The sequence below is a fragment of the Carlito syrichta genome, unplaced genomic scaffold (genome assembly GCF_000164805.1).
Source record: "Carlito syrichta isolate Samal-C Ts95f unplaced genomic scaffold, Tarsius_syrichta-2.0.1 Scaffold305248, whole genome shotgun sequence".
NCBI classification, from domain to species: Eukaryota; Metazoa; Chordata; class Mammalia; order Primates; family Tarsiidae; genus Carlito; species Carlito syrichta.
Genome location: NW_007249344.1, coordinates 94,481 through 114,735, shown reverse-complemented (window position 1 = coordinate 114,735; position 20,255 = coordinate 94,481). Strand labels below are relative to the sequence as shown.

At 44.8% G+C, this 20,255-nt stretch overlaps 1 protein-coding gene across 1 annotated transcript; it reads left to right on the top strand.

The window, feature by feature from the left end:
- Positions 1-5,075: 5,075 nt before the first annotated feature.
- Positions 5,076-20,095, top strand: MKRN2 (makorin ring finger protein 2). Its single transcript, XM_008061420.2, has 7 exons — positions 5,076-5,209; positions 6,224-6,405; positions 8,728-9,032; positions 10,528-10,742; positions 12,710-12,820; positions 18,579-18,723; positions 18,901-20,095. The coding sequence occupies exons 1-7, from the start codon at positions 5,088-5,090 to the stop codon at positions 19,036-19,038; spliced, it is 1,218 nt and encodes a 405-aa protein (XP_008059611.1). The 5' UTR covers positions 5,076-5,087; the 3' UTR covers positions 19,039-20,095.
- Positions 20,096-20,255: the final 160 nt, after the last annotated feature.

The following is a 20,255-nucleotide window of genomic DNA, read 5'->3' as shown; positions in this document are numbered from 1 at the left end:
GTTGGAGTCTCACTCTGTCGCCCAGACTGCAGTGCAGTGGCCGCTCCCAGCGCGCTACCACGCCCAGCTAATTTTTGATTTATTGTAGAGATGAGTTCTTGCCAAGTTACCCAGGCGGGTCTCGAACCCGCGGGTTCAGGCAATCCACTCACCTCAGCCTCCCAAAGGCGCGGGATTACAGGCTGAGCCACTGAGCCCGGTTTAGATCTTACTTTTGTGTAACTTTATATTGCAGCTTTGAACCTGTTTTCTTCCAGTATTTGTGAGTTTACCAATCCTGATACCTCTTGGCTCTTGGCACTAATTTTTTTTTTTTGTCGCGTTCTCTGTAGTCCAGGCTGGAGTACAGTGGCACAATCATGGCTCACCACAGCCTTGATCTCGTAGGCTCAGGTGATCCTTTCGCCTCATCCTCAGCGGGGACTACAGGCACATGCCACCACACCTGGCTTATTTTTTATTTTTTGTAGAGATGAGGTCTTTCTATGCTGTCTTGGTCGGTCTTGAACTCCTAGGCTCAAGCAGTCCTCTTGCCTCAGCCTCCTGAAGTGCTGGGATTACAGGTGTAAGCCACTGTGCCTGGCCTGATTTTTTTTTTTTTTTACTAGTATACTTTCAAAGATCAAAGATTATCTTATTTGAGAACAATTGAAATAATATTGCAGTACTGAGTAGCATTTCTCTAAAAGAATTACCAAACTAATTAGATATAATATACTATTGTGTTGGGGATCCCCAAGACTACTTCTACATCCAGAGATTGTCTAGAAGGACTAGTAGGATCCAAGATGCAGCTATACTCAAGGCTGAGATTATGACAGTGATGTAGATAGGAGTCATAGCCAGATCATGAGGGCTCAACTCAAACTCCAACTAAAAAAAAAAATCAGTATTATAAATAACATGTAGTCTTTTATTTATGTATTTTTATTTTTATTTTTTTTGAATTGGAGTCTCACTCTGTTGCCCAGGCTGAAGTGCAGTGGTATGCTCACGGCCACTGCAGCCGCAACCTGCTGGGCTCAGGTGATCCTTCCTCCCCAGCCTTTCAAATAGCTGGAATTACAGGCACATGCTACCACACTCAGCTAATTTTTTGATTTATTGTAGAGATGAGGTCTCGTCAAGTTGCCCAGGCTGGTCCTGAATCCCTGGGCTCAGGCAGTCCTCTTGCCTCAGCCTCCCAAAGTGCTGGAATTACAGGCGTGAGCCACCGCGCCTGGCTCATCTTATCCATTTTAAGTGTATAGTTCTGTAGTGTACGTTCACATTGTTGTGTGACTGTGTAGACTCCAGAACTCTGCCTTGCAAACTGAAACTCTATACCTATTAAAAAGCTTCCATTTCTCCTATCCCTAGACCCTGGCATCCACCTTCCTACTTTCTGTCTCTATGTAGCTAAGTACCTCGGAGAAGTGGAATCATACAGTATTTGTCTTTTTGTGACTGATTTATTTCACTTAACATAATGTCCTGAAGGCTCACCCATGTAGTAGCATGTGCCAGATTTTCCTTTCTTTCTAAGGCAAATTGTATGTGTAGATCACATCTTGTTTACACATTCATCCATCCGTGGACACTTGGATTGCTGCCATCTTTCGGCTGTCATGAGTAATCCTGTTGTGAACACGAGTGTGCAAATATTTGTTTGAGTCCCTGTTTTTAATTCTTTTGTGTCTATATCTAAGTGGAATTACTAGATCATATTGTAAATCTATTTTTAATTTTTTGAGGAACTTCCACATTGTCTTTCCATAGTAGCTACACCATTTTACTGTATATGCTATTTTATAATCTGCTCTTTTCAGTTAATAATCTTTAACTTTCCATGTCAATACATCGTCATTTTATCTAATACTTAGTCCATACCCAGATTTCCCTAGTTGTCCAAAAAATGCCTTTTACGTCTGGTTTGTCCACACATTGGTTTATAATTTGGTATAACCTGATTATAGTCCAGGAGTAAATATTACATCTGTTTATTATGTCCCTGAGTTCTGCCTACTAGCATAGCTTCCTCCTTTTTTTCTTTTTTAACAGCTTTTTTTTTTTTTTTGAGTTGGAGTCTCACTCTGTCGCCCAGACTGGAGTGCAGTGGCCGCTCCCGGCCACCGCAGCCTCGACCTGCTGGGCTCCGGCGATCCTTCCGCCTCAGCCTTCCAAGTAGCTGGAATTACAGGCGCGTGCTACCACGCCTGGCTAATTTTTTGATTTATTGTAGAGATGAGGTCTCGCCTGCCCAGGCAGGTCTTGAACCCGTGGGCTCAGGCAATCCACTCACCTCTGCCTCCCAAAGGTGCGGGATTACAGGCTGAGCCACCGAGCCCGGCTCTTAACAGCTTTTTTTAAAGGCATAACTTACCATAACATTTACCTGTTTAAAGTGTACAATTCAAAAATTTTTAGTAAATTTGCAAAGTTGCATCCATCACCACAATTAAATTTTAGGGCATTTCCATCACCCCAGAAAGATTCCTTGTGCACATTAGTAGTCAATCTCTGCTGCTGCGTACCCCGCTCCCCCCGCCCCCCCACCCAGGCAGCCCTAGCCAACCTACTTTCTGTTTCTGTAGATTTGCCTTTTCTGGACGTTGTATGTAAATGGAAACAAGCAACATGTGATCTTTTGTGTCAGGCTCCTCTAACTTAGCATAATGTTTTTAAGATCCATCCATATTATAGCATGTATCAGTACTTCATTCCTTTTTTGTGGCAAAATAATAGCCCATTATGTGGATATATTACATGTTGTCATCAGTTGACGGACATTTGGGTTTTTTCCACTTCTTGACTCTTATGGATTATGCTGCTTTGTACATTCATGAACAGGTATTTATAGACATTTATTTTCTTTTTCTTGGGTACTTACCTAGGAGTGGAGTTGTTGGATCATATGGTAGATTTATGTTTACATTTTTAAGGAACTATCAAATTGTTTCCCAAATTCAGCCCCCCCCCCCCTTTTTTAAATAGGACTTACAAAGAGACCAGGCCTAGGTTCCATATACAGCTTTTTTTTTTGGAGTCAGGATCTCACTCTGTTATACAGGCTGGAGTGCAGTGGCATGATCACGGTTCACTGCAGCCTCCAACTCCTGGGCTCAAGTGATCCTCCTGTATCACCCTCCTGAGTGACTGGGACTACATGGGTACACCACCATACCTGGCTAATTTTTTAAAATAAATTTTTGTAGAGACAAGTTCTCACTATGTTCAGGCTGGTCTCAAACTCCTGGGCTTAAGCAGTCCTCCTGCCTGAGCCTCCCAAAGTGTTGGGGTTACAGGCATGAGCCACAGTGCTCAGCCTACAGCTTCTTTTATATTTATTTGTTGCTTTCTTGTGTCTTATAGGCTGTTCCTAATCTTCTGTATTTTCTATAAACTGGAAGTTAGAGCTGGAATTTTGTTGGATTCAAGTTAAATGTGCCTGGTTAGAATACATTATAGGTTGTTCCATAACTCATTTTGAGTCAGCAGACACTTTTTTTTTCCCCAAATAGATATTAGGTCCAGCATCATTTGTTGGAGACTATTCTTTCCCCTGCTTAATTATCTTGACACCTCTGTCAAAAGTCAGTTGTTTTTTCCACATTATTCATATTTTCCTTGAAGTCCTTTAGCATGTTAAGCATATTTATAATTGGGTAATTTATATTTATAAGGTTTTACGGTCCTTGTTTGCTGATTTCATCATCTCTGTCACTCCTATTATTGATTAATTTTTCTCCTGGCTGTGGGTCACATTTTCCTGCTTTTGGGGATATCTAGTAATTTTTTATTGGATTCCAAGCATTGTGAGTGTTTCTGGACATTTGATTTTTATTGTCTTCCTTTAAAGAGTTTAAGTTTGTTTTGATAGTAAGTTATGTACTTTCTGTCAGTTTGATCTTTTTAAACCTTATTTTTAAGCATTATTAGGGTAGATCTCTAATACTCTCTTACTCTAGGGCTAATTTATCCTTAATACCAAGGCTTGTTCCTCTGGAGTCTCTGAGTATTCAACCAATTCCTTCTACTCCAGCTGGACAGAATTAGAATGCCTCCCAGTTATTCTCATACTAGGTATTCCTTCGAGGCTAGGATTCAATATCTCAATGGAACATTCTTATACAGAAGGTCTCTGACTTAATGATTTTGACTTAAGAAGGGTTGGCTCAAGATATTTCGACTTTATGATGATGTGAAAGTGATATGCGTTGCATTCAGTAAAAAGCGTACTTTGGGTACACATATGACCATTCTGTTTTTCATTTTCAGTATAGAATTCAATAAATTACATTAAAGATTTAGGTCTTTATTATAAAACAGGCTTTGTGTTAGATGATTTAACCCAATTGTAGGCTAATGTAAGTGTTCATATTTAAGGTAGGCCAGATTAAACTGTGATGTTTGGTAATTTATGTGTGTTAAATGCATTTTGACTCACGTATTTTCAAGTTAATGATGGTTTTATTGGGACAGAACCCTGTCATAAGTTGAAGAGCATATGTATATGTCTTTTGATGGCACACTGTGGTGTTTGATCTCGCCACAGCTCAGTGTAATGTAATCTTCATCTTAAGATTAAGGACCAGGGAAGTAGGTTTTGTGACTTGTTCATAAGTGACTGCTGGATCTTGAGCCCAGGTCTCTCCAGCTCCATTAGTCATATCCCTTAAGCTCCAGGAGAATGGAGAGAACTGTTTCTCATGGAGTATTTCCTCAATTATGAGGCTCGCATTTTAAGTATTTAACATATCTCATCAGGAGGATATAATTAAAGATAGAAACTTAAGAGATCATTTATTTTCTCCTAGAAAAGCTGTCACTGAGTCATTATGGTGCCTCTAAACTCATGTCTTAGAATTAAGGAAATGTGTATATCTTCAGTGCCTAATAGAGCTTTGATACATAATATATGGTTGGTAAGTATTTGCTAGGTTCAAGAATATGTTGATTTTATAAAGCAAAGTGTCCCTTTTTTTTTGAAGCAAGATTTATTGAGAGGACAGAAAAGCTCCCAAAGTGGGAGGGAACCTGAAGGGTTTGCCCGCAAAGTGTACTTCTAAAGGTTTTTTTATGCCTGTGCTTGTCTCTTCAGGTATTTTATGCATGGTGTGTGTCGGGAAGGAAGCCAGTGTCTGTTCTCACATGATTTGGCAAACAGCAAGCCATCTACCATCTGCAAGTACTATCAGAAGGGCTACTGTGCCTATGGACCTCGGTGCAGGCAAGGACTCCACGATGGGCTCCAGCTGTTGCACTGACTTCATTTGGAGCATGGGTCTTGATGGGGGATATTTTAATCTAAAAGTTAATAAAAAGTGTGGCAGATAAGTTTAAAACCTCAATTTCAGTGCCCTAAAACAATTTTTAATTTTTCAAAACTAATTTTCAGGCCTTATTCTTATGAATATATAGTTATGCAATTTTACTCACAGTTTACATAGGATTTTATATCTTGCTCTTTTTCCCATATAACATGTCATAAGCTTTTTTCCTATGCTGTTGCTTTATCTCCTAACTGTAATTTTATAGTGTCTCATAATGTTAGTGTAGCATCATTTTATTAATTATTCCTCTATTAGATGCTTAAGTGGCTTCTAGTTTTTTGGCACAAGTACTACTGCAGGGAGCATTTATGTGCATACAGAGTCTTCTTTTGGCAAGTTTTGTACCCTCTGGATGGGAAAATACTTCAAAAACCTATTCATGCTTTTGTAGCAAAGAGCTGATCTTTTTCTTTCCTGTTCTGCAAAGCTTCTACTCCTTTCTCTGTGCAGTGGGAGATGATGGAAGTTGGCCTATCCTGCCCTCCCTCTGCAAGTGGGTACCCCAGAGAGAGAGCCAGGGAGAGGCCCGTCTTCCAGCTGTTACACAGGCCTTCCTCAACACTTTGGGACTCCTGCCCAAAAGAACACAGGATCAATTAGGCGTCAGATTTCAGCTCAACATCTGTTTGGAACTTCCAGGCTTTCTTTGAATGGTCTGGGGTAGTATGTCTGTCTCCACTCAAGTTTCAAGAACTCACATCTCATGGGACGCTCAAATGAAGATGTCTCACTTATGCTGAATTGCCCAGCAGCGGTTACTCATTGATAAGTTAGAGTTTAAATATTGGAAAGATGGTCTCTTTCTCCACCTCAGCAAGTAGAGCAGAAGGGAGCCATTGATATCTGGGGTGTGTGAGCAGCATGTGGGGGTGGTGTGTCCATAATGTATCTACTGTGTGTGTTTTGTTTAGATACGACCACACGAGGCCCTCTGCTGCAGCCTGTGGTCCTGTGGGCAGCATGCTCCACAGCACGCCCTCCCCAGGTTTCCACAGTCCTCACCCCCCATCTGACCTCACAGCATCTGTCGTGAAGACTAACTCACATGGGCCTGGGAAGCGTGAAAAGAGAACGCTGGTTCTTAGAGACCGAAGTGAGTGAGCAGAAGCCTTTCACTGTGTCTTTTTGAAAAGCTGTCTTGCTTGATGCTTCCCTGGTGCTCCCTTCTGGCTGTCCCTTGTCAGGAGGGCTCCTAACCTGAGTACCCTTCTAGGTTGTCCAAATGGAGAGACTCCAGAACTGTCCTGGGAAAACAGTCTGTGTGACCGCAGCACATTCGGGTGATACATTCGCCCTCATGTTCAAGGCTGGATTAAGCTCCAAATATGGCCTGACCAAACCTAAAAAGGGCTCTTTTTGTCAAGATGGAACTACCACCTTCGTGTGGTAGTTGCCCAGTTGATAAGAAGCATCAAGTTCCTCATTTCAAAATGAAAAACTATGAAAAAGAGCATATTTCACTGTTTGGCCTTTAGGTCAGTGTGTAGTCTTAGTTTTTAAAATTAATTAATTAATTAATTAATTTTTTTGAGTTGGAGTCTCACTCGGTCGTCCAGACTGGAGTGCAGTGGCCGCTCCCGGCCACTGCAGCTTCAACCTGCTGGGCTCCGGCGATCCTTCCGCCTTAGCCTTCCGAGAAGCCAGAATTACAGGCATGCGCTACCACGCCTGGCTGATTTTTTGATTTATTGTAGAGATGAGGCTGCCCAGGTGGTTTCAAACCCGCGGGCTCAGGCAATCCACTCACCTCAGCCTCCCAAAGGCGTGGGATTACAGGCTGAGCCACCGAGCCCGGCTTTTTTTTTTTTTTTTTTTGAGTTGGAGTCTCACTCCGTCACCCAGGCTGGCATACTCGTGGCTACCAACCTGCTGGGTGCCAGCAATCCTTCTGCCTCAGCCTTCCAAGCAGCTGGAACTATAGGTGTGCGCTATCATGCCTGGCTAATTTTTTTATTTATTGTAAAGATGAGGTCTCACCAAGTTTCCTGGGCTGGTCTCGAACCTGCTGACTTAGGCAATCCACTCGCCTCAGCCTCCCAAAGTGCTGGGATTACAGGCTGATCCACCGAGCCCCGCCTCTTAGCTCTTATACTGACCAACATTTGATATTTTAGATTGCACCTTTGGGAACAGAATAGTGTGCTGGTGTTTGGTATGTGGTCTGTGCCCCGAAACAGGATTTGAGGTGGAAGAAAGCTACAAATTGTAAACATTGTTTTTACTGGCCGGTCCTCAAATCTAGAAGAGATTTCTAGTTCTTGGAATTATGCACGGTAAGATGGGCAGATTCCATCGTCAGCAAACAAGAAATCCAGTGAAGTATTTTGCCTCTAACATTTTTGGAAGTGTGTGCGACAGGAAGGCGGCAGGTCCTGGTGTGAGAAGGGGGTTGCCATAGGGCAATTTAACACTGGCATCAGGACCCATGGATTTGCTCTAGGCTTTTATTCTAGTTCACTTTAAAATGATAGGTGACTTTACTGGTATAAAGAAACCACGATATTCAGTTGACTCATTCTAAATTCCCTTTGACTGAATTTTTTCGTTGAGTTGGAGTCTCGCTCTGTTGCTCAGACTGGAGTGCAGTGGCACACTCATGGCCACCGCAGCCTCGACCTACTGGGCTCCGGCGATCCTTCCTCCTCAACCTTTCAAGTAGCTGGAACTATGGGTGCACATTACCATGCCCAGCTAATTTTTTGATTTTATTGTAAGATGAGGTCTTGCCAGGTTACCCAGGCTGGTCTCAAACCCCTAGTCTCAGGTAATCCTCTTTGCCTCGGTCTCCCAAAGTGCTGGGATCACAGGCTTGAGCCACCACACCTGGCCTAACTGAATGTTTTTGAGTTTGCTTGTTTTAATGTTAGCTGGGTCATGTGTTGACATTTTCATATTTGCCATTTTAAAACAGCAACTTTAGTGTTCTTATGTATAAATATATTGTGTTCTGTTTTGCTGTCTTCCTGTCTTGCCATTTATGTTTTCTGATTTAAGTATTATGAGTAATATTGACCAGCCTAGGCAATATAGTGAGACATCATCTCTACCAACAAAAAAAAGCTCGATATGGTGCTGCGTGTGTGTAATCCCAGCTATAGCTAGCTACTCAGGAGGCTGAGGTGAGAAGGTCGCTTGAGCACAGGAGTTTGAGACTGAGGTGAGCTGTGATTGTGACACTACACTCTAGTCTGGGCAACAGAGTGAGACCCTGACTTTTAAAAAAAAAAGTGATGTCACTATGAACATTTTATACTGTTCCTTTTATGTTTCTCTTTTGGCCTGTTTTTTGCTATATGTTCTCAAGAGTGGGATTCCTTAGGTCACAGTTGCTTCGTTTGCTAGGTTTGGATTAACAGCTTACCAGAAAGACTAGACCAGTTATCATGTGCATGTGTAATGTGTGTTTTGTATTCAGATCTCTCTGGCATAGCTGAAGAAAAGACTTACCTGAGCATGGTGAGTAATCCAGGCAGCTGCAGTGACCCCCAGTCCAGCCCAGAGATGAAGCCGCATTCCTACCTTGATGCCATCAGGAGTGGCCTTGATGACCTGGAGGCCAGCAGCTCCTTCAGCAGCGAGCAGCAGCTGTGTCCCTATGCAGCCGCGGGGGAGTGCCGATTTGGGGATGCCTGTGTCTACCTGCATGGGGAAGTGTGTGAAATCTGTAGGCTGCAAGTCCTGCATCCCTTCGACCCAGAGCAGAGGAAGGCTCACGAGAAGGTAACACTGCAAACCTTTCCATGAACTCATTTTAAGAAATCTGAAATGTTCTAAACAGGACATTGAAAACCAAAAAAAATTTTTAAAAGGGAGAGAGAGAAGTGAAAAAGAAGAACTCTGAAATGTGCAAAGTGACAGAATCATGATATTTCTACTGGCATCTTCCTGCCAGTAGTACCCACATTATGTACCTGGCATATTTACATACTATTTTCTTTTTCCTGTTGTCATTTTGTCAATATTTGATTATTTAGAATAAAGAGAAGTAGACAAGGCATTAGAAACATAAAACAATGCAAAGTTCAAAGAACAGATCTAGCTAAGGAACATGATGTCTCTCTCTCTCTCTCTCTCTCTCTCTCTCTCTCTCTCTCTCTCTCTCTCTCGTTCTCTCTCTCTCTCTCTCTCTCCCTCTGACATATACACAGACACAAATAAAAATACAGTCTCCCTCCCATCCAATCATTGTGGCTAGGATCCAGCTAAACTGAATTTTGGATGATTTGAGGAGCCCAATCATAGAATCTGAGGAGCCAAGTGTTGAAATGACCCTTTACAGTCATTAATTAATGTCTGTCGAGTTTAGGAGACTCTGGCTCATGCTAGACTCTGTGCTCAGTACGGGAATATGAAGCTGGATAAGAGACAGGGAGAAACTTCTGGTTACAGTGTCAGAGACCTGGTAACTTTAGGTTAGGGGTAAATCCTGAGAAGGGACCAAATTGTGCTGGCCACCCCTGTTGGAGAAGGATTCTCTCTCCAGGAGGGATTGCCTAATGCATGTGGACAGTGTATCCCAGGGAAACGAGGGTTGAATCAGTGCTGGCTCTGGGTGCTGATGGGGGAGGAGCTACTTCCATCGCTTTCCCAGGAAAGCAGGGGGTTAGAGCTTTCTTCTGTATGCAAGTGTGTGAGGGTCTTTGTGCTATGAGTTTTGGCCTCTCTCAGATCTGGGCACACTGAGCTCCCAAAGGCTGGGCCTAGGTCTTCTCACTCTTTACGTTTCTTCAAATGCTGGCACATAGAAGAAATTCAGGGCACACCTAGTGAATGGAAGAATTCATGAAATTATCGGCTTACCTGTGACTGGGCTGCCAGCCTCATGTTAAGTATGAGTCAGCTTTTTCTGATGTTTATTTCTGATGTTGGCGTGGCAGTCATGGAAGTCAGTGCCCAGAGAAGCAGGGAGATGGGGGTCTCAGTTCCTATGGACTCTGCAACCCTCCGCTCGTCCTCTTAACCTTTTTGGATCCCTTTGGTCTAGACTCTAAATTGGAGGTGACCATGTCGTACTAGGGAAAGCAAAGGACTGGACGATTGCTGTTTTGAAGTGCTATATGTGGTCTGAGAGAGATCTTGGTGTTCTGAATTTAGGGGCTGAACTTAGCAGCCGCTGTCAGGGTTCCTTCCTGATCTCAGCTGTGGCAGTGTGGCTGCAGCTACTCCCAGCCTCTCACCGCTCCTTGGTGACCCCTCCTTCCTGTCTGTACTTTAGATCTGCATGTCAACCTTTGAACATGAGATGGAAAAGGCCTTTGCCTTCCAGGCAAGTCAGGACAAAGTGTGCAGTATCTGCATGGAAGTGATCCTGGAGAAGGCCTCTGCGTCTGAGAGGAGATTTGGGATTCTCTCCAACTGCAATCACACGTACTGCCTGTCCTGTATCCGGCAGTGGCGGTGTGCCAAGCAGTTTGAAAACCCAATCATTAAGTAAGTATAGTCAGTGGTCTTACCTACAGAAGCTGGGAGAATGTTTGATTTGGGACCTTCTTCCATCTTTTAAGCCTTTCCTTGCCCTCCAGAGTTGTTTTAATGCACAGTCACTGGTGAATCCAGGCCCTTGGCTGCATGAATTCGGGCAAATCACTTAATCTTCCTAAGTCCACGTGCCTGTTGCTATGAAAGATAGGTAATAATTTCTACCAAGCTTTTAAGGTGTTGGGAAACCCATCAGATATCATCTCTGCAAAAAGGTGTTTAAAAATGCCACTGGCCTGTTATCTAAATTTGCATTTAAATCTAGTACTAACTAGTAATTGCCTGTAGTCCAACTGCCAATTAACCTTTTTGAGCTTCATTTTTTTTCCCACTTAAAACAGAAGTAGGAGCCGGGCTCCATGGCTCAGCCTGTAATCCTGCGCTTTGGGAGGCTGAGGTGAGTGGATTGCCTGAGGCCACGGGTTCGAGACCCACCTGGGCAACTTGGTGAGACCTCAGCTGCACTCCAGTCTGGGCGACAGAGTGAGACTCCAACTCAAAACAAACAAACAAACAAAAAAAACAGAAGTAGGATTATTTGAGGATTAAATGGAAGTAATGTGTATAAAACATTCTGCATAATCCCAGTCCATAGGATGTGCTCTCCAGTAGGACAAGGGAGGACTAACTCATTGAGAGGGGGCGGCATGCTTTGTACTGCTAGGAACTCTTCTCACTCCTCAGCTTGCATTATTTTCTCAAAGATCCTCCTCATTTACAGATAAGGAGACTGAGGGTGGTGAGGTCAAGTCACTTGCTTAAAATCACACATTGCATGATAAAATAGCAGCTTCATTGAGACAAAAGTGCACGATTTAGCACTCTACTAATCTAGCTTCTGACTCTATAGAGCTGCCTATTCTGGACACTTAGTATAAATGGAATCATGTAATATATGGCCTTTGTGACTGACCACTTTTACTTAGCATAATGTTTCTTAGTGCATCCTGATGACAGTGTGTGTCAGTATATCATTCGTGTCTTGGCTAACATTCCATTGAATGGACAGACCACATTTTGTTTATCCATTCTTCAGCTGGTGGACATTTGAGTTGTTTCTGCTTTTTTTTTTTGAGTCGGAGTCTCACTCTGTCACCCAGGCTGGAGTGCAGTGGCTGCTCCCGGCCACCGCAGTCTCGACCTGCTGGGCTCCGGCGATCCTTCTGCTTCAGCCTTCCAAGTGGCTGGGACTATAGGTGTGCGCCACCAAGCCTGGTTAATTTTTTGATTTATTGTAGAGGTGAGGTCTTGCCAAGCCAGTCTCGAACCCTTGGGCTCAGGCAGTCCTCTCCCCTTGGCCTCCCGAAGTGCTGGGATTATAGGCGTGAGCTACTGTGCCCGGCCGTTTCCACTTTTTAGTTATTATGAGTAATGCTGCTGTGAACATTGTATACAAGTTTTTTGGGTGGACCTATGTTTCTATTTCTCTTGGGTATATACCTAGGAGTGGAATTGCTGGGTTTTATGTTGCCAGACTGTTTTTCAAAGTGACTGCACCGTTTTATATTCCCTCCAGCAGTGTATGAGGGTTATTTCTCCACTTCCTCTCCAACACTTATTTTGTCTTTATTTCTAATTTTAGCCATCCTAGTGGATGTGAATTGATATCCTGCTGTCTTGATATGCATTTCCCTGATAACTAATGATACTAGAACATCCTTTGATATGCTTATTGACCATTTTGGAGAAATGCCTACTCAGATCCTTTGCACATTTTAAAACTGAGTTATCTGTCTTATTATTGAGAAAACCCTGTTTTTTAATAGTAAATAAGGTTCTTAGGTAATTGTGATTTAGTTTTTTGAAATTCCTGGTTAAGGAAATGCATGTGGTGGTCATGCATTTGCACAAGGGTGTAGCTGAGTGTGCCTAGGATTTATAACGTGATCTGTTCCTTACTAACCTAATTCTTATTTCAGGTCTTGTCCAGAATGCCGTGTAATATCAGAATTTGTAATTCCGAGTGTGTATTGGGTGGAAGATCAGAATAAAAAGAACGAGTTGATTGAAGCTTTCAAACAGGGAATGGGGTAAGTGCTTTGAGCTTAGATGTGCACATGGTGCCTGACTCTGCTGGTGGTGTGTGTCCTCACCTTCCGGCCTCCCCCTCCCTCCCGGGAATGTGGTCTTGGGGCCTCATCCTTCTCTCAGGCACTAGGCTGAGCTCTGTGATGCAGCAGTGAGCAAGGGCATAGTGATGTGAGCTTGTTTAGTTTCTGTGCTGAGCAGCGTTCCCTAGGAACCCTGGTTTTTGGGGCAAAGGTCAACTTGGTGTCTGTGATCATTCGTTTGGTCAGCAGCTATCTGTTGAGGATCCTCCTTTATAATAGGCCCTTTTTAGTGCTGGGGATAAAGCACTAAAGAATCCGAGCCCTCACACAGCACATGTTCTAGGGAAGGAAAATAACAAATAAGAATAATAAGGGACAAATAAGCTAAACAAGGAAAGCATGTATGGGATGGTGATCAGGGCTCAGGATGGATGTGAAGCCAGGGGCCAGGGACTAGAAAGGAAGGAGGGCTGCATTCAGTGTGGGAGGCCCTGGAATGCCTCCATGAGGTCGTCTGTGAGCAAAGACTCAGAGGAGGTGAGGCAACGAGCAAATGGAGGGAACAGTCACTGCAAAGAGTCTGAGCCAGGAGTGTGTCTGGATTGTTTGAAGAATGGCACAAAGTAGCTGGAGGAGAGGGTGAGTGGAGATGAAGACAGGGCTGGTGGGGCAGGGCGAGGAGCAGTTGTGTAGAGCTTTGTAGGTTCCTAGGGGATGAAGCTCTTTATTCTGAATGAGATGGGAAGCCATCATAGGGTTTTGTTGTTGTTTTTTTGAGTCGGAGTCTCGCTCTCGCCTAGACTGGAGTGCAGCGGCCGCTCCCGGCCACCGCAGCCTCGACCCGCTGGGCTCCGGCGATCCTTCCGCCTCAGCCTTCCCAGTAGCCGGAACCACAGGTGCACACCACCACGCCCAGCTAATTTTTTTTGTTGCTGATTTACTATAGAAACAAGGTCTCACCAAGTTAATTGCCCAGGCTGGTCTCGAGCGCCAGGGCTTAGGCATCCTCTCACCTCCGCCTCCCAAAGGGCTTCCCAGCCCTTTCAACTCAACTTTTTCTTTTTTTGAGTCAGAGTGAGCCACCACACCCGGCCTGAAGGATATTTTCATGGAATATATTGGTCTAGTAGGTCAGGCATGGTGGCTTACACCTATAATCCCAGTACTCTGGGAGGCTGAGGCAGGAGGATCACTTGAGCCCTGGAGTTCAAAACCAGTGTGGACAGCATAGTAAGACATAGCTGGGAGTGGTGGTGTGCACCTGTAGTCTCAGCTACTCAGGAGGCTGAGGCAGAAAGATCACCTGAGTCCAGGAAGCCAAGGCTTTGGTGAGCCATGAACGTGCCACTGCACTCCAGCCTGGACGACAGAGTGAGACTGACTCAAAAATAAAGAAAAGGCTGAGGCGAACTTTTTTTCTTCTTTTAGCACTTGGCAGATGTCCTGCTACTATAATCTGGCAGCTGTAGTCTCTGATAACTCAGTGGTAATTTCATTTATAATGTGTCATTTTTCTTGGGTTGCGTTCAGAATTTTCCCTTTTTCAGCATTTTGATGTTTTTCCTGTTATACTGCTCAATATTACCTGAATCTCTAAGTTTATGTCATTTACCAAATTTTAGGGAAATTTTGGCCATTGTTTCATCAATTTTTTTTCCCACTCTGTTTTTTTTCTTCTGCTGAAACTCTGATTCCACATCGACTTTTTGATATCATCCCTTAGGCCTCTAGGGTTCTGTTCATTTTTTTTTCCAATCTTTTTTCCTTTTCTGTTAATTTCCTTGAACATACTTACAGTAGCTGCTTTGAAATTCTTTTCATTTTGAAGTTGGTCTCTATTGTCTTTTGAGAATAGGTCTCCCAATTCTTCATGTCTAGCAATTTTAGATTTTATCCTTGACATTGTAAATGTTACATTGTGAAGACTCTGGATTCTGTTGGATTGGTCTGTAAAGTGTTGATGTTTTTAACAGGCAGGTGAATTGTTTTAACTCAAACTCAGGCAGCTCTGCAGTTCAAATCTGTTCAGTTTTTATACTATTCTTGAGTGAATTGCTTTGAGCCTGCTACATTCATGTGAGATTTGGGCAGATTTAATACATGGCCTCTGCGCATTCCTTCTCAGGCCCCTTTCTTTGTGAGATTGTTTCCTCGCTTTCCAATGGCTGTGATTTCTTCACATTCATCTCTCGGTTCTTAAGGCCAGACAGACGAGATTTCCCACTGGAATTATAGCCACCCTGCATGGTGCAGACTTTGGCCTACTCTCAGCTAAAATCTATTTTTAAAAAGGCCAGGAATACCCTGGCCATTCCATTCTTCCTTACGTTACTCCTCTGAAGAATCATCCTACTTTTGCTCATTCTCCAGTGCCTTCAGGTTTTAAAAAAAAAATTTGTATTTATAGTTATCTGCAGAAAGTTCAGGTCTAGTAGAAGATTACTTTACCCTACTAAAGGTGAGACTGTATGTTACCTTTTTTATTTTTGTTTTTTGAGTTGGAATCTCGCTCTGTCGCCCAGACTGGAGTGCCGTGGGCGCTCCCGGCCACCGCAGCCTCGACCTGCTGGGCTCTGGCCATCCTTCCGCCTTCCGAGTAGCCGGAACTACAGGGTGCGCTACCACGCCCGGCTGATTTTTTGATTTATTGTAGAGATGAGGTCTTGCTGCCCAGGCGGGTCTCGAACCCGCGGGCTCAAGCAATCCACTCACCTCAGCCTCCCAAAGGCGCGAGATTACAGGCTGAGCACGGGATTACAGGCTGAGCACGGGATTACAGGCTGAGCACGGGATTACAGGCTGAGCCACCGAGCCCGGCTTGTATGTTACCTTTTTAAATGGTTCCTTTATGTCTCATATTCCCTTTTTACCATTTTTCCTTATGTGGTGATCTTAACTGTGTGTCCACAAGATGGCAGGCTTGGCAAGGCTGAGGGGTCCCAGCCTGTAGAAAGGAGCTCTGCTGAGTAGTCTGAAGATTCTCATATTATTACTGTTGGAATCATTCCTGGCTTTGCTTTCCTTTGAGGGCTGTGTTTTTTACGCATCCCACAAACATTTACTGAGTGCCAGCCACCTTCAAGCTAAGCACCACGGGGATTGTAGAGATTAGTAAGATAATTTTGTGGAAAATTGCAAAAGGGCAATTATGATACAGGTTTTCTGGTGACAAATTCTTCATGAGAGGCTCAAGCCATAGAGAAAGCATGTGAATCCACCTGGAAATGCAGGGGAGCAGTACAGGGACCCTGAGCCATGACACAGGAAGAGTCTATCTGTGTGGGGAGGGGCAGAAGGATATGGGCACCGAAGGGTGCAGGTGTTTTGTCTGAGGGCAGTGGGAATGGTTCTTGGGGTTGAATTAGGTGTGTAAGCTGAGCACGGTGGCTCACACATGTAATCCCAGCACTTTGAGTGGTGGAGGCGAGAGAATTGCCTGAGCCTGTGGGTTCGAGACTAACCTGGGCAATTTGGTGAGATCTTGTCTCTACGATAGATAAAAAAAATTAGTTGGGCGTGGAGCCCAGCAGGTCGAGGCTGCAGTGGCTATGAGCATGTCACTGCACTCCAGCCTGAGTGATAGTGAGACTCCTACTCAAAAAAAAAAAAGGTGTGTAGAAGGATGTGTGTGGTGGGACCTACAGGGAAAAAGACAGACTGGAGTCCAAGGGAACCCTGGATCCTAGTGACCAGTTTCCTTCTTTTTTTTTTGAGTTGGAGTCTCACTGTCGCCCAGACTAGAGTGCAGTGGCCGCTCCCGGCCACCGGAGCCTTGACCTGCTGGGCTCCGGCGATCCTTCCACCTCAGCCTTCCAAGTAGCTGGAACCACAGACACACACCACCATGCCCAGCTAATTTTTTAATTTACTGTAGAGATGAGGTCTCACCAAGTTGCCCAGGCTGGTCTTGAACCCCTGGACTCAGGCAGTCCTCTCACCTCCACCACCCAAAGTGCAGGTATGAGCCACAATGTCTGGCCTCTGACCTGTCTTTAAGAACGGGTTGCACTTCATCTCTACAATAAATCAAAACATTGGCTAGGTGTGGTGGTGTGTGTCTGTGGTTCCAGCTACTTGGAAGGCTGAGGCGGATCACCTGAGCCCAGTAGCTGAGGCTGCCATGGCCCTGAGTGTGCCACTGCACTCCAGCAGCCTGGGCAACAGCGAAACTCCTACACAAAAAAAAAAAAACAAAAGTAGCTCTTCTGTGCTGTGAAAACATTGGAAACTGTTGAAGGAGGTTGGAGGGAGGCCAATTAAGAAACAGCAGGTGGTCAGCAGAGGATGCGACCTGACAGCATTACCAGTGTGGGAACCGAAAGGACAGGTAGATTTGAGGAGGTGGTTTGGAAACAGAAGTAACATGGTTGGATGCGAGAGCTGAGCGCAAAGAGGGAGTCAGAGTGACCTGGAGGCATTTGGCTTTGGTGACCAAATAGGGGTGAGGGGAGATAAAGAACAGTGATCACAGAAGTGGGACTAGAGAATCATTTATTTTAACCTGATGAGTCTACTAGCAAGTGCCCTGGGATGCCCTGGAGCTGTCTAGTAACTCTGGTGAGAGCAGTCACTCCACACAGCTGCTCTGCTGGAAGCCACTTCTCAGCTGCCTGTGTGCGAAGCCATCAGGGAGCTCTTTATGCTGCTCTGAAGTCTGTTCAGAGAGCTTCACCACTGGCCTGCAACCTCCCGTGATCTGAGAAGACACAACTAAACCACTGGGGTCAGGAATCTCCACCTCTCCCCCATTCTTGTCACCTACCACTGTCACAGACCCCAGCTGCCCCTTCAGCCTGCCCTTGCTGCTGGGATTTGGCTTTGTTTCTACAACTTTCCCTTTCCTCCAGTCTTCCCAGGTCCCCCTGGTTTTTTGGGCATCTCAGTTTGGGGTCACTTATGATTGGATGAGCCATATTGCATTTGAGCAAGAAAAAAATGGGAATTCTTTATTTGACTGAGAGTTTCCTCAGGAGCAGGGTTCTTTGGAAAGGGGAACATTCTGAACTTTGTGATAACTATATTCTACAGATGTGTGTTTTAAGCATTTATAAACACTGTCCTATACCCTGACAGGCATAGTGTTCCTAAGTGTTCCAATTGGGTGTTTATGCTGATGTGCTCCTTCAACCCTCTACATTGGCACACTACCCATGGGGTATGGAAAACCCAAAAAACACTGCCTTGAAAAGAGGTCCAAAGCATGTGAAGAGTTAAGAAGCTCTGCCCTAGAGGGTGGGCAAAGGGAAACTGGAATGAGCCCTGTAGCTGTAGCCACCTGCCAAAATACACTGCTTTCCCTGTGACTCCTACACCCCAGTATCCTGTAGTCACCAGACAGCAGTGCCAGCCAGGAGGAAAACCTGAGTGGAGGACTTTGGGAACTCGGGGTGGAGGCAAGTGGCTCAGCTTCAGACCTTGGTGCCCAGAGGTGTGATAGGCCTGGCTTAGCTCTCTGGCTGCCGCCTGGTGGCCTGGGAGGTACAGGGGCTGCCTGGAGGTTCCACACAGCCAGTGCCCAACAGGTTTACCGACATCCTGTGCGGGGCTGCACGTCAGTGGGGATATTAGCCAGCTTGGAAATCAGAACCCAGCTATGTACGACCGGAGATGTCATTTAACCTGTTTCCCTACCTGTAACGCGAGGCTGACCTACCCCTGGCATCACCGGTGAGGATGGAGGAAGGCAGTGGGCCCGTCTGTACTCCACATTCTCCCACCGGCCTTTTCTGCTTTTCAGGAAAAAAGCTTGTAAATACTTTGAGCAGGGCAAGGGGACCTGCCCATTTGGAAGCAAATGCCTGTACCGCCATGCTTACCCTGATGGGCGGCTAGCCGAGCCCGAGAAGCCGCGGAAACAGCTGAGTTCTGAAGGCACCGTGAGGGTAAGGACATCGCCATCTCTAGTCGGGGACACTGAGCTGGGGGGCACTTCTGGGTACCATTCCTGGCCCCCTCTCTAAAGTTTTCACAGAAAAGTGAGGGTGGGCAAAAGAAAAATCAAGCCACCCACCCTTCCTGTTGCCTTTGGCAGTAACCAGACATGTTTGCTCTTTTTGCAGTTCTTTAATTCAGTGCGGCTCTGGGACTTCATCGAGAACCGAGAAAGCCAGCATGTCCCTAACTCTGAGGACGCTGACATGACAGAGCTTGGGGACCTCTTCATGCATCTTTCTGGAGTGGAGTCGTCAGAACCCTAGAAGGAGATAGTCACCTCTGCATCTTGGGCTCCACCGGCTGATACTGTCCCAAGCCAGGGTGTGCAGAGCTTCCCTGTACTGCAGTCTGCGGTGGTGTGCTGTGTGGATTTGAGTGGGGTTGTACTTACCCTTGATCTTAGCCACTCTCCGTTATTACAGCCATGGGAAGAGTGAAGTGTATACAGTAACCTACTACATGTACGGAATTGCTTCAGATAATCATAGTCGCTACCTTAGTTACACTTCAGGCCCCTTCAGGGGGACCAGCTAACCACTCAGAGCATTTTGATTGACTGCTTTAAAAACTATCCCAGCTCCTGTCCTTCCTGATCTTTTTCTCTGAAACAGTAAACTTGCACCTGTTCCTAATGCAGCAGATACATTTTCTTACCAAAGGATTCGGTGAATTCAATGGTGAATTGAGAGGATTCTTCTATAGCAGATTTTTCTATTAAATACCTAGTGTGGCAAAAATTTTGATTTATACAGAGCTTGTCCAGAGCACACAATGTACAGTAAGCATCATACAGCTGTAGCATGAAATTTTACGTAGGGCTTAAGGACAGTCTTTTGAGCTCTTTCAAGTGTCCCAAGTCGGCAGCAGTCTTGTTGCCATTTGTGCAGCAAAGTAAAAGTGCAAAGAGATCTTTTCCCTGGTAGGGAGGCCCTTGTGTCTGGGGGCCTGGAGCTCACAAGTCCTACTGCATGTATCTCCAGCCAGGGACCTCCAGGGAAACCAAGTCCCTGCTCTCACCCGTACTGCAGACTTTCAATACACACCTGCTGGTACAATGCGTGATTTACACTCAAGCAGTCTCTTCTCTGTAAAGCCAGGCTTTGATTTGAAGTGTTGTTAAGATTTCCTGGCACCCACCATTTCTGATTTTGACCCAGCAGCGGTCCTGAAGAGAACTAAGGGCAAGTTTCTGTAGTCAATTTGAAGGGCGAGCACAACTTTATCAGAATAAACTCACTCCAAGCCTGAATTTATCTATTTTTGTTTTTTTAAAAAAGCTGTAGACACCAAATATTTTATAAAATGCATTACTTAACCTCTTACCTGAGTTTAGAGTGCTTTTTGCTTAGTTTCTATAGTTAACTCTTCAGTAAAGGATTACAAAGAGCATAGACAAAGACTAAATTAAATTCATTCCCAGTCCAGGCTCTGGGCCCGTGTCCTGCTGCTTGAGTTCTGCTCCAGAAGGATATAAACAAAT